This window comes from Grampus griseus, assembly GCF_964374135.1.
Source record: "Grampus griseus genome assembly, chromosome: 11".
In the NCBI taxonomy this organism is placed as follows: domain Eukaryota; kingdom Metazoa; phylum Chordata; class Mammalia; order Artiodactyla; family Delphinidae; genus Grampus; species Grampus griseus.
Window position 1 is genome coordinate 52,997,335 of NC_139005.1, and position 12,729 is coordinate 53,010,063.

The 12,729-nt window shown below is 39.7% G+C and overlaps 1 protein-coding gene across 11 annotated transcripts in view; it reads right to left on the reverse strand.

The window, feature by feature from the left end:
* The window catches only part of GRIP1 (glutamate receptor interacting protein 1), a gene marked incomplete at both ends in the record, with an annotated part of 697,367 nt that overhangs the window by 172,646 nt on the left and 511,992 nt on the right, over nucleotides 1–12,729 (reverse strand). For all 11 annotated transcript variants that reach the window (XM_082666950.1, XM_082666958.1, XM_082666956.1 and 8 more), the window contains 2 exons: nucleotides 1,786–1,931; nucleotides 4,265–4,400. In XM_082666950.1, coding sequence (XP_082523076.1) covers nucleotides 1,786–1,931; nucleotides 4,265–4,400 — 282 coding nt within the window. The remainder of the gene's footprint in view (nucleotides 1–1,785; nucleotides 1,932–4,264; nucleotides 4,401–12,729) is intronic.

A 12,729-nucleotide genomic window follows, 5' to 3' on the forward strand; every position in this document is an offset into this window, starting at 1 on the left:
CAGATGTGTTCCTGCTTTTGATCTTAGCACCGGCTTTTCCTTCTTTCTGGAACTCTTTTCCCCCAGAAATCCATACAGCTAACTTCCTCACCTCCTTCAAGTCGCTGAGTAATGTCACTTTCTCAATGAAGCTGTCCCTAACCACTCTATTTAAAATTGCAATCCCATCCCCAGCCCGGCACTCCCAACCCCGCTCCTTGCTTATTTTCTTTTTCCCACAGCATTCATGACCCATAACATTCGTACGACACACAGCTGATCCTTGAACAACATGTGTTTGACCTGCATGGGTCCATGTATATGTGGATTTTTTTCCATAGTAAACACCACAGTACTGCCCTATACCTGGTTAGTTGAATCTGCAGATATGGAAGAACCTTGGTTTCGGAGGAACCACATATATGGAGGGCCAACTATAAGTTATGCATTGATTTTCAACTGCGCAGAGGGCTGGCACCCCTAACCGCCTTGTTGTTTAAGGGTCAATTTTAATTAACTTATTTACTGTGGTTTTATTTTAATACCTGTCTTCGCCTGCTAGAATATAAATTCCACCGATGTACTTTGTGGGGACTGGAACATAGTAATGCCAATAAGTCATTGCTAAACAAATGAATTATTATCGGTTAGTAATAATCAGTCTGAGTTCTCAGTAGTACAGAAAAGCAAAGAGCTGACTTTGATGCCTACTAATTTGGGAAAGATATCTAACTTAAGTCTCTGTAAAATGAGAATAATAATGAAAATAATGCCTATCTTACAGTTTTGATTGATTTATATATTTATTATTTAACAAAAACTTTTATAGTGTCGGGCACTGTCCTAAATGCTATACAAAACCTAACTCATTTAATCCTCATAACAGATCTGTGAGTAATACCATAGATTCCTAATATCATCCCCAGTTTTCAGATGTGCAAACTGAAACACAAGAAGCTTAAGTAACTTTCTCAAAGGCACGTAGCTAGTAAAGTTGGAGCTGGGATTTAACTGGTTATTATTATTATTTTTTTTTGCGGTACGTGGGCCTCTCACTGTCGTGGCCTCTCCCGTTGCGGAGCACAGGCTCCAGACGCACAGGCTCAGCGGCCACGCCTCACGGGCCCAGCCGCTCCACGGCACGTGGGATCCTCCCGGACCGGGGCACGAACCCGGGTCCCCTGCATCGGCAGGCGGACTCTCAACCACTGCGCCACCAGGGAAGCCCTTAACTGGCTATTTGACATCAAAGTTCAGCTCTGCTATGCTTTCTTCGTGGTGAGGATTTAAGTGAACCAATAAAAGGGGCTCCTTACAATGCTGGACATTTAGTAAGCTCTCAAAATATGCTGGCTGCGCTTTTATTATGTCTATTATTATTACTTAACAATGTATTCTGATTCTATTTTCATGCTTCAGAAATGAACATAACTATACAAGAATCAATAGAAATCACGTTAAACATGCTTTTCCTAAACTTAGTCACTAAGTACAAAGCCTGGATGGAACCTAATGCACAGAATTTATAAATATGTGGACAGTTCATTAAAACAGCTAAAGTACAATTATGGGGTTCACAGATGGCCTTAATGAAATATGAGTCCTAGATAATTTCATCATTATTTATGCTCTTTTACATTCTTCCTGAGTAGGCTATAGCAATTCAAATAAGTTTTAAATATGAAGAAACTATACTCTACCATTCCTGTAATAAGACAATGATGGCAAAAGAGAAAAAGATAGGAAACAATAGTTTTAGGCCCAAACGTGGTGCAGCTGTTCTGCCCCTGGCTTGTGATGACTTACAGACTGGCGGCAGCTCATACTCAACTTCAAGAACCACTCTTTCCCCGACATTCTTCAGCAAGCTGATGATCTCATCGTGGCGGAATTTGGCCAGGTTGATGCCATTCACTGCTTTGATATAGTCACCCACATCCAGCTGATCACTTCTGCAGAACAGAGAATGTCGCCTCAGTGGACCCCTCCTTTCCGCAGGCCAGTCTGACCACACTTCCCTCTTCCCCATCATGGATAAGCATGCAAGCCCAGGATGCCGACGCAGCTGGAGTCCCGGCTCCTAGGATGTGGCTGGTTCCTAAGAGCGGGTGAGCAGCGGAGGGTGGATGAGAGGGACTCAGTGGATCCCTCTTCTCACGCTGACTGCACACTTCGCAAGTCCTGTACTGGGTCTGCTGCTGTCTTCAATTTCTTCCTAACCCTCTACCTCTTTTACTTTTAAGGAGCACCGTAAAACAAAATAAAGAGAAAGTTATCTTTAGTTGCTCTGCCCATAAAGAGGTGGTGCTCTTGGGGCAGACTATCCAGATCCTGGACCCACTAGAATTTTCCCTTTCTTCTCATTCCCTCTCATTTTTGCTGCCTGCCTTTTGGACATTTCACCACTTTTGGTATCTTCACTGGGAGTGTGTCCAGGGCCAACCAGAGGGTGAGCTTATTTTGCTGTTTATTGCTTATAGCGGGACTAATAAAAAAAAGTATTGGTGAAGAAGAAAGTGCAACAAAAGTACTGGCTTTCAGTAACATTCTCCTCTCTTCACCATCGTAATAGAACCTTGGCTACTCTGAGGCTTTTAGTCAAACTCTACTTTTAAACCAAGAGCAGGCAGCAAGAACTATGATAGGACTTAATTCAATAATATTTTCTCCCCAGAGAAAAATACCAAGTTCATTTGTTTTACATAAACCCAGCTCTAATCGTTCTTCCTTTGAAGCCTCCGTCATCCGTTCTAGCCAGCAGTACGTGTTGTCACTCTTACCTCAGGTTTACTGACTGACACTTATTCGGCAACTTAATTGCCTAATGCTCTGTGACAACCCTTAAGTTGTTGCTTTTTCCTATTATGCAATGCGATTATTGCTCCCAAACTTCTCATGTTTTTTATACCTTATTTCCCCCAATAGATTATAAACCCTCCTAGGGCAGGGATCTTATCTTTACTTATTTTGGTTTACTACCTGTTAAATGGTAGTGGCTTAAATAATAAATATTTGGTGATCGATAATACTCAACATAACTGGCACAGCGCTACATTTAATTATAGCATCAATACATGTGAAAACCACATTCTTACCCTCTCCCCTGCCAATCACACTTGCTCTAGGGGCTGCATATGCAGAAGCCCTGGAGACAGAGGAAGTCCTAGCATCATGGATTGGCCACGACTGTTAAAAGTTAAAGGAGGCTATGATGTGGAAAGAAATCTCTTAAAAATCATACAGGAAAAGAACATAAGAAAGAATGTATATATGTATCACTGAATCTGTGGTACAGCAGACGTTAACACAACATTGTAAATCAACTGTCCTTCAATCACAAAAAAAATAAAAATGCAAAAAAAAAAAAGAAAAAAAAACCCGAAGGAAGGAGACTAAGGTGCTTGTGTTGACATCAGCCTGTTTTACAAACAATTCCCCAGATCATGGAGCAATCAACTGGATTGAGCTTATAAACTGTACCAACAGGTTGATCATGGAAAGTAATCACTATTTCAGGTGACACTTTATAAGTTAAGAACTCTAAAACTTAATTTGTGCTTATGTGGACACAAATATTGGTGTCCAGGATTTAAGGGACATTAACCTCACTTTGAATGAAACCTGGGCATTCCACCCCCTCTTTCTGAGGTAGATTTAGAATTTGTCTGCCAAGCAAACCTACCGCTGGCCAGCACCCAAGACATTCTGCTGTCAGCAAGACGCAGTGCACTCTGCAGTTCATCAGAACAAGGACAAAATGAGACCTCCTCACCCAAGCCTTCTGTCCTTTCGGAAACCACCTCTTTGTCTTAACGAAAGGAAAATCTCACAAGTAGAAAAGTTGAGAATATGCAGGAGAAGCAAAATTGGTACTTAGGAACCTGGAGTTGGGCCTCCCTCATTTTCTAGGCTTGTCCTATCCCTCTGTGGCAGCTTCCCCTTATCCACAGCATATGCGTCATCTGTTCCCCATTAGATGATCGGACCATCTCACTCCCACCGCAGCCTGTCTGCTGTTCAGTGGCAATCTGAGGACTAGATCCATACAGACACTTTAAAATTAAAATCTCAGGAGAGCCTGGCTGCTCCTGAGAAGACATGAGAGCTCCCTGGTGATTCTGGCACAGGCCAGAAAAGCCATGCTTCTGAAACGTGCCCCCCTATGCTTCTGCCCCGCAGATAGCAGAGTCGTTTGTTTACTAGTGACCTTTTCTGATGGAGCTTTAACGTTTGAATTAATTACATCACGCATTCCTTTTTCTACGTTTCCACACAATGCAGTTACCTAGCAGCAATTCCTCCCTGCCGCAGATTAGATACTCTTGGCTTGCCGTCCTTGTCAATTCCACCGGAAACCGTCAGCCCAAGGGTAGTGCCTTCCTTCTTCATCAGTTCAACCACGGTGGAGCCCTTGAATTCCTCTGTTAAAAGAAAAGCATCTGGTTTAGTAAATGACAGTAGAAGCGCAAGGGGTTGTTTTTGTGGGTGGTGAAGTGACTCCTCCCCATAAACTCTTTGCACTTTTTCTTTTGTGGGAAAAGATCTGCGGTCTCTTTTCCATTGCAACTTGCAGAGTAACTCATAAAGATGAGCATACAGGTAAAGTGGAGCAGATATTCCATTACAGGTTATTAAAATGGGTACCAGTGGGGTAGTTCGCTCTAGATTCACAATAGTCTGACATGGCTTATGTACAAGGATAATATTCGCCCTTTGTTTTCTGTCATTCTGAAGTGACTTTCTCTGGTGTCTCTCCTTGTAATTCCAAAGGGAACAATTGAGAGTCGTAAGACAAGGGGCTAGAACGGAATTTTAAACAATGATACAAAAGCATATAGTGCAGACTCCAAGTTCCCGATACATTTTTGCTGAGGAAACCAGGTGACACAAGAGGAGAGCTTTCTACAGGTTCAAGAAAAATATTATTGATTTTTTTTTTTTGTCTTTCAGAAAACAAAGTATAATAGCTTCATGTTATGACTTACGTCATTTCTTACAAAATGTGTCACAGTATGTTAAAGCAGGGTTGGTCCTCAGAATCCCCAGGGAACTTCTGTTAACCCCCCATTCTCTACTTTCGAAATTTTAAAATCTCACTGATCTTGTGGGGATAATGTCTATGCACCAAGAGAGAACCCACATTTTTTGATCTTAGGCACTACAGAAAGAAAACTTTAAGACTATCCTTGCTTTCAGAAATAAAAATGCGTCAGTATTTACCTATCCAGAGGCTAACTATGATAAACATTGTTTTACAATTCTCTGTTATGTTATCCCCCTCACTGCATACACTTTCTGGGTAGGGATGGGGAAACTGGACAGTTTTCCAACTCCTCTTGAATCAGGTTATGAATTTCAGGGGTTATGAACTTCTAGGACATCAGAGACACTCATTAAAATTCAAGAACAGACTTCCTTTTTCAAAGCCTAGGACATCAGAGACACTCATATTAAAATTGAAGAACAGACTTTCTTTTTCAAAGTCAAAAAACCGAAAAGATTACTTACACACTTCTGCCCTTTATTACACACGACAGAGTTAATTATAATTTCAAAATTTATGAATGCTTATCATAAAGGTTTTTAAATTGTGGCTGCTGGTCTACTATCCCATTAGTTGATAAAAAAATCAAATCATGTTAGGGAAAGAAATAATCTCTCATCTGATCTCGTGAGGAGAACAGAACACTTGGGGAAAGGAGGCAAGAGGGACAGGCCACTGATTTCGATGTAATAATCAGTCTAGGCAGGACTTTCAAGATTGCCGGATCCTGTGACCTAAGCAGCCCTGCATGCTTCCTTTTTCATGGCAGTTTCATGACACTGTATACATGAGTTGTTACTGCTCTTTAAAATAGAAGCCAAGGAAGAGTCAGTGAGTGTGAGTGATGTCAGCTTCATTTACTACATTTTGAATGAGAGACCAAATAAAGATAGACATTCAAGAAGCAAAATTCTTGTCAAGTCCATAAAAGCACAGGGCCCGTTACATGATTTACCAGGAGCATTTGTAACAAAAGTCCACCACAGTGTGCATTTACCTAAGCTCTCTTAACACAGAACAGAACAACCCTCTATATATCCCATAAAGACATACATAGGCCCAACTGATGGTTGAAGAGGTCAATTTAACAAACAACCCCTATCAGTCCTCCTTGGCAGAAGGCTAGGCATAAATTATTTTAAAAATAAGGTTAATAACTAGAGGAATGAAAATTACATAATGGATGATGACTTTCCATATTACAGAGACATAATGTATACAACAATTTTACCCAACAAATTATTTGCATTTTCTTTAAATATGTAGATTGACCCTGTATGTTTAAGCACTTGATTATAGAGCTTTACTTAAGGAGCTGGGAGCATGGGTTTTTAAGGGCCTGTCTTAAAGGTCAATCAGAAATGCACAAAGAAGCAACTATAAAATAGTAGTAACAGACAAGTGAGAAATAAGTTTCAATTAGTACGAATTTCATTTGTACTCTGGTTTTCAGGAGTGTGCTTCCTGAATAGAATGGGATACCAGGACATAAGTGCAGCCTTATGGGATGTGGACAATGCAGTTTCCTCCAGAAGGAACCAGGTCCTTCCCAGGTCCCTGGCTGAATCCTGAAAAGCTAGAAAGGCTAAATTCAATTAGTTTGATTTGATCTCTGTTAAAATACAAATCCATCTGGGCTACTTTTTAAACTGGTAATAGTCAATTACCCTCTTGTTTAAAAATATTTCAAATCTTTCCCCAAGAGCTAGTTTAAAAACACGAAAGAAAGAAAATATTAATGTACCAGTTAACTGAGTAACTTGTGTATTCATTGATTCAAGCATTTATTGAGTGCTTACTATGAGTCAGACGATGAAACTCAAAGACGGAAAAAGTCAGAGATGCTTAAAGCCCAGTCACAGAGGCAAATGAGTCATAGAGCACCATGCCACAGTGTTGGTTGTGGGGAAGGCGGCCACAGAGGAGATGGTCCTGGCAACAATGTAAAATGAAAACTTGCTGTTCCAAATGCAACATCTATTTCACAATTTTATCTTCTGTCTAATCTGTCTGTACTTATCAATCAGGATTAGTGGAGAAGAATAGACCTATGGCAGAATCTAAATTAGGCAAAACTCAGGAGTAAAGATAGAATATTGTTGCAAGAAAATGTGCCTAATCACAAGAATGTTAACTGCCAATAAGCACCTCTAGTCCCTAAAGGACTGACTAAATCATTTATGGGCGTTTCCGAAGAAAGGAGAAAAGAAGCAGTTTGGAGAGGGAAGAACGTGTTTCTGGCGTTGGCTTTCTGCTAACCGGCGCTCTCCACTAGACTAATCACTCATTTTATGTCTTTTCTGGTGTTTAATGCTTGCATAATGATCTAATGGCAAGGAGAAATGAAGACAGATGCATTCATTTGCATCAGTTCGCTTGTATATCAAGGCTTACTGGAAAAAGCTCGCAGTTAAACAGTGGAACTTGGGAAAATCAATATATATTGACAGTTTCTTTCTTTGTGATTTAAATTACAAATATCCCTCCCCAAATTAAGAGGATTCTGCAGTCTCTCCAAATTAGCAAGCAACACAGGGAACAGATGATACCCAACTGGCAAGGAATGAGACGGTTCTGGATTTGACGGTTTCCCTAATCACCATATTTAATCATCTTCGAAAAGAAATTGCAGGTTTACATCTGTACCAGCACACACTCAACCAACAAGAATCTCACTGATAGAATGAGATTTAGTTGTCTGCTGTTTTAATTTGGGCTTGAAATTCAATCCTCTTAATTACTGAACTCCAGAAAGTTTTAAGAAAAGTAACAATGATACCTGGCAAAAACAAGAGAAGTATGAAAAATTCTTGCAAACAAATAAGAAAATTCCATAACATAGATGGTTAAAAAATTAATATGAAGAAAACCATAGTCTTTTATAAACAAACAACAACTAGTTAGAAGGTAATCACAGAAGAAAAAAAAAAAACCATTTACAATAGCCAAAAACTAAAATCTCTAAGAAAAAAAATTAATGAAAAATATATAAGATCTCTATGAAGAAAACGTCTGAGGGATATAAAACCAGAACAAATGAAAGGGCATCCCATTCATTCATTCAATAAAAACTTAGCACTTACTATGTGCCAGGCACTGTTCTAGACTTCGGAGGTAGAACTCAACCAAACAGAGAAAATCCCTGTCATCTAGGAACTGATATTCCAGTGGGCTCATAGCCCAGTGTAAAAATATGACAATTCTCCCTAAATTAATCTATAAAGTTCACAATATCAGTAAAAAATGCCACTAGGATTTGGAGGGCACAGTTATATTTTCTATTATTGCAAAAATGGAACATGTATCCTTGCAAAGATTCTGCGAAAAATTATATTCCTAAAGTCTACCAGCTGACAGTTTAATGTTGCTATGAAAGAACAGGAAGAGACTGCCTAGGAAGCCTCCCTGAACGAGGTGATGAACTACGACTGGATGCTATACCACCCTGAGAGAGATAAAAAAAATTAACCAGACACCCCGGAAGCAGGGGTCTAGAGTGGGGAGGCTGGCAAAGCCTCTGTGTCTGCCTCCCAAACATTGGTCAGAGTCCGGATCTATTTAGATGTACAAAAGCAAGAAAGAATGAAAAGAAAACACGTATCATAGGCATAGGGTATTCAGAACCCATATTAGAACACCTTAGTGCTTTGTAATACTAAGATTGTAATGTTTTGCATAGAATCAAGGTACAGCATAATAACCTTATTTTGTTCTGTGAAACTTTTGGTATCTAGAAGTTCTTGCCTCATTGATTATTTAAAAAGTATAATTAGGCTTAGAGCAGGAAAGGGGAGTTACCTATAATTTTTGGAAGGTCCCTAAAATTCAGGGGCTAAATGATCAGGGAATTACAAAGTGAACAATTGTAACAACAGCTGCTGAAAGCGGGGAGGCAGACAAAAAGTGATGATTACAACAAAGAGGGATAAGAGCTATGACTAGAGTAAAGAAAGGGCCACCATGGTGCAACCTGGGAGGATCCATCATCAGACTGGGCAAGTCGTGCTCTGGACAGTTCCTCAGAGTTATTCCTGAGCTAGGTCATAAAGAAGGCCTCAGCTCAGCAAATAGAGCGGGGAGGTATTAAAGGCAGAGGAACAAGAAATGGTAGATGATTACATAGGTTCTGGGGAGTGCAAGTCCATCAGTTCAATTTGCACTTTCTCAGTTCTGGCTGCATTTTAGAATCACCTGGGGAGCTTTGAAAATTTTCAATGTGTGAGCCCACCCCAGACCAAGTCGATCAGAATACCACCCCCAATCGATGGGCAATTTTTTTTTTTTTTTTTTTTTTTTTTTGTGGTACGCGGGCCTCTCACTGTTGTGGCCTCTCCCGTTGCGGAGCACAGGCTCCAGACGCACAGGCTCAGCGGCCACGCCTCACAGGCCCAGCCGCTCCGCGGCACATGGGATCCTCCCGGACTGGGGCACGAACCCGTGTCCCCTGCATCGGCAGGTGGACTCCCAACCACTGCGCCACCAGGGAAGCCCGATGGGCAATTTTTTTAATGCAACTTTTACTTGTGAGATAACTTAATTGAATATCAATTGTAACATTCCCATGCAGTTGTAAGAGATAATACAGAGAGACCCCCTAGTTCCCTTTACCTTGTCTTTCCCCTATGGTAACGTTCTGCAGAACTGTAATACAATAGTACAAGTAGGATATTGACCTTGATGCAGTCAAGATACAGAACATTTCCATCACCACAAGGATCCCTCGTGTTATCCTTTATAAATCACCCACTACCCTCCTGCCCCAACCCCTTCTTTAAACTCCAGGCAACCCTTACCCCATTCTCTGTGTTTATAACTTTGTCATTTTAAGAATGTTAAATAAACGCAATCACACAGTGTGAACGCTTTATGGTTGACTCTTTACACTCAGGATAATTTTCTGGTGATTTATCCAAGTTGTGTGTGGCAAGAGTTCCTTTTCCTTGCTGAGTGGTATTCCATGGTATAGATATACAAAAGTTTGTGTCACCATTTACCTGTTGAAGGACATTTTGGTTGTTTTCAGTTTGGGGCTACTACGAATAAAGTTGCGATAAACATTCATGAATAAGTTTTTGTGTGAACATAAGTATTCACTTACCAGGGATAAATGCCCAGAAGTACAAGTGCTAGGTCATACAGTAGTTGCATATTTAGTTTTCTAATAAACTGTCAAATTGTTTTCCAAGGTAGCGGTACCATTTTACATTCCCACCAGCAGGTGAATGATCCAGTTTCTCTGCATCCTTGCCAGTACTTGACTGTCATTGTTTTTATTTTAGCCATACTGATATGTGTGTTAGTGATATCTAATTATGGTTTTAATTCTTGGGTACTTTGAGCCATTTCTCTAATGGGAAATGTTTAACTTTTTTTGTGTGCACTTATTTGTCATTTTCAAACCCTCTTTGGTGAAATGTCTTTTCATGTCTTCTGCCCATTTTCTAATTAGATTGTTTGCTTTTTTACTGTTGAGTTTTGAGTTCCTCATATATTCTAGATACTAGTCCCCTGTTTGAATATGTGGTTTGCAAATATTTTCTCCCAGTCTGTAGATTTTCTTTTCATCCTCCTAACAAGGTCTTCTGCAGAGCAAACATTTAAGTCCAATTGATCGATCTCTTTTTTTTATGGATTACGCTGTTGTCAAGTCTAAGAACTCTTTGCTGAGCCTTAGATCCTGGAAAATTTCTCCCATGTTTCTTCTACAGTTTCGAAAAGTTCTATAATATTATGGTTTACATTTAAGTCTTGTTATCCATTTTAAGTTAATTTTTTACATAAGATGTGAGACTTAGTCAAGTTTCACATAATTTTGGGGGGGGAAGAGAAGGATGGGTGTCCAACTGCTCCAGCACTATTTTTTGAATAGCCTGTCTTTTCTCCACTGAATTGCTTTTGCACCTTGTCAAAAATCAGTCTGTTTCTGGGTTCTCTATTCTGTTCTACTGATGTATCTGTCTCTTCACAGATACCATGCAGTCTTCATTACTATATCTATATAAGTCTTGAAATTGGGTAGGCCAATTACTCCTATTTCATTGTTTTTTTTTTTTTAAATTGTTTCAGCTCTTTTGGTTCCTTTGCCTTTCATATAAATATTAGAATAATCTTGTCTATATCTATAGAAACTTTTGTGGGTATTTTGATAGGATTTGGATTAAAGCTGTATGTCAGTTTGGAAAGAATAGACATCTTTACTATGTTGAGTCTTCCAATCCATAAACATAATATATCTCTTCAAATTACGTAGAAACTTCTTCGATTTCTTTCATCAGCATTTTGTAGTTTTCAGCATACAAGCCCTATACATGTTTTGCTGGTTTTACACCAAAGTATTTCATTTTGGGGAGAACAACTGCAAATGGTACTGTATTATTAATTTCGATGTACACGTGTCCATTGCTAGTATACAGAGATACAATTGATTTCTGTATATTTGTCTCATATATTGTGGCCTCACTGAACTCACTTAACAGTTCTAGGAAGTTTTTTTTTGTAGATTCCTTAGGGTTTTCTATGTAGACCATCATGCCACCTGCAAGAAAGGACAGTTTTTATTGGTTTCCAATCTATATGCCTTTTATTTCCCTTTTTTGCCTAAAGCACAGGCTAGAACTTCCAGTACTATGTTGAATAAGAGTGGTGAGAATGGATATCCTTGCTTTCTTCCCTATCTTAGGGGAAAAGCATTCAGTGTTTCATCAGGTATTATGTTACCTGTAGGTTTTTTGTAGATTATCAATTTGAGGAAATTCCCCTCTATTCTTATTTTTCTGAGTTTTTGTCATGAGTTTGAATTTTGCCTATGATGATGTGATTTTTCTTCTTTAGTCTGAAAATGTAGTGGATTACATTGATTGATCTTCTAATATCGATCCAATCTTGCATTCCTAAAATAAACTCCACTTGCTTATGGTATATAATTCTTTTTATACATAGCTGAATTTTATTTGCTAATATTTTGTTAAGGACTTTTTTTGCATCTATATGCATGAGGGATATCATCTGTAGATTTCTTTTTTTCTTTCTTCGGTTTGGGTATCAGGGTAATAATACTAGCTTCATAAAATGAACTGAGAAACACATCCTTTCCTCTTCTATTTTCTGGAAGAGACTGTGTAGAGTTGGTGTTTATTCTTTTTAAAATATTTGTGTAATTTTCAGCGAAGCCATCTGGGTCTGGACATTTCTTCTTTTCGGAGTTTTTAAATTACAAATTCATTTCCCTTAATAGTTACAGGGCTATTCAAATGATCTATTTCAGGTTCAGTGAGTTGTGGTAGTTTGTGCTCTTCAAGGAACTGGTCCATTTCAATCAGATGATAATCCTTGCAGGTGGGGAACTGGGCATTTTTTGGGTTTTTTTGTTTTTTTTTTTTTTGCGGTACACAGGCCTCTCACTGTTGTGGCCTCTCCCATTGCGGAGCACAGGCTCCGGACGCGCAGGCTCAGCGGCCATGGCTCACGGGCCCAGCCGCTCCGCAGCATGTGGGATCCTCCCGGACCGGGGCACGAACCCGTGTCCCCTGCATCGGCAGGCGGACTCCCAACCACTGCGCCACCAGGGAAGCCCGGCATTGGTATTTTTTAAACCTCTCCAGGTGATTCTTACATGTAGTCAAGACTGAGAGACACTGATTTAGGGCTTAGTGCATGAGGAAAGATTGGTGGTGGAAATCAGGCTGGGAAGCAAACAAAGGAAGTGC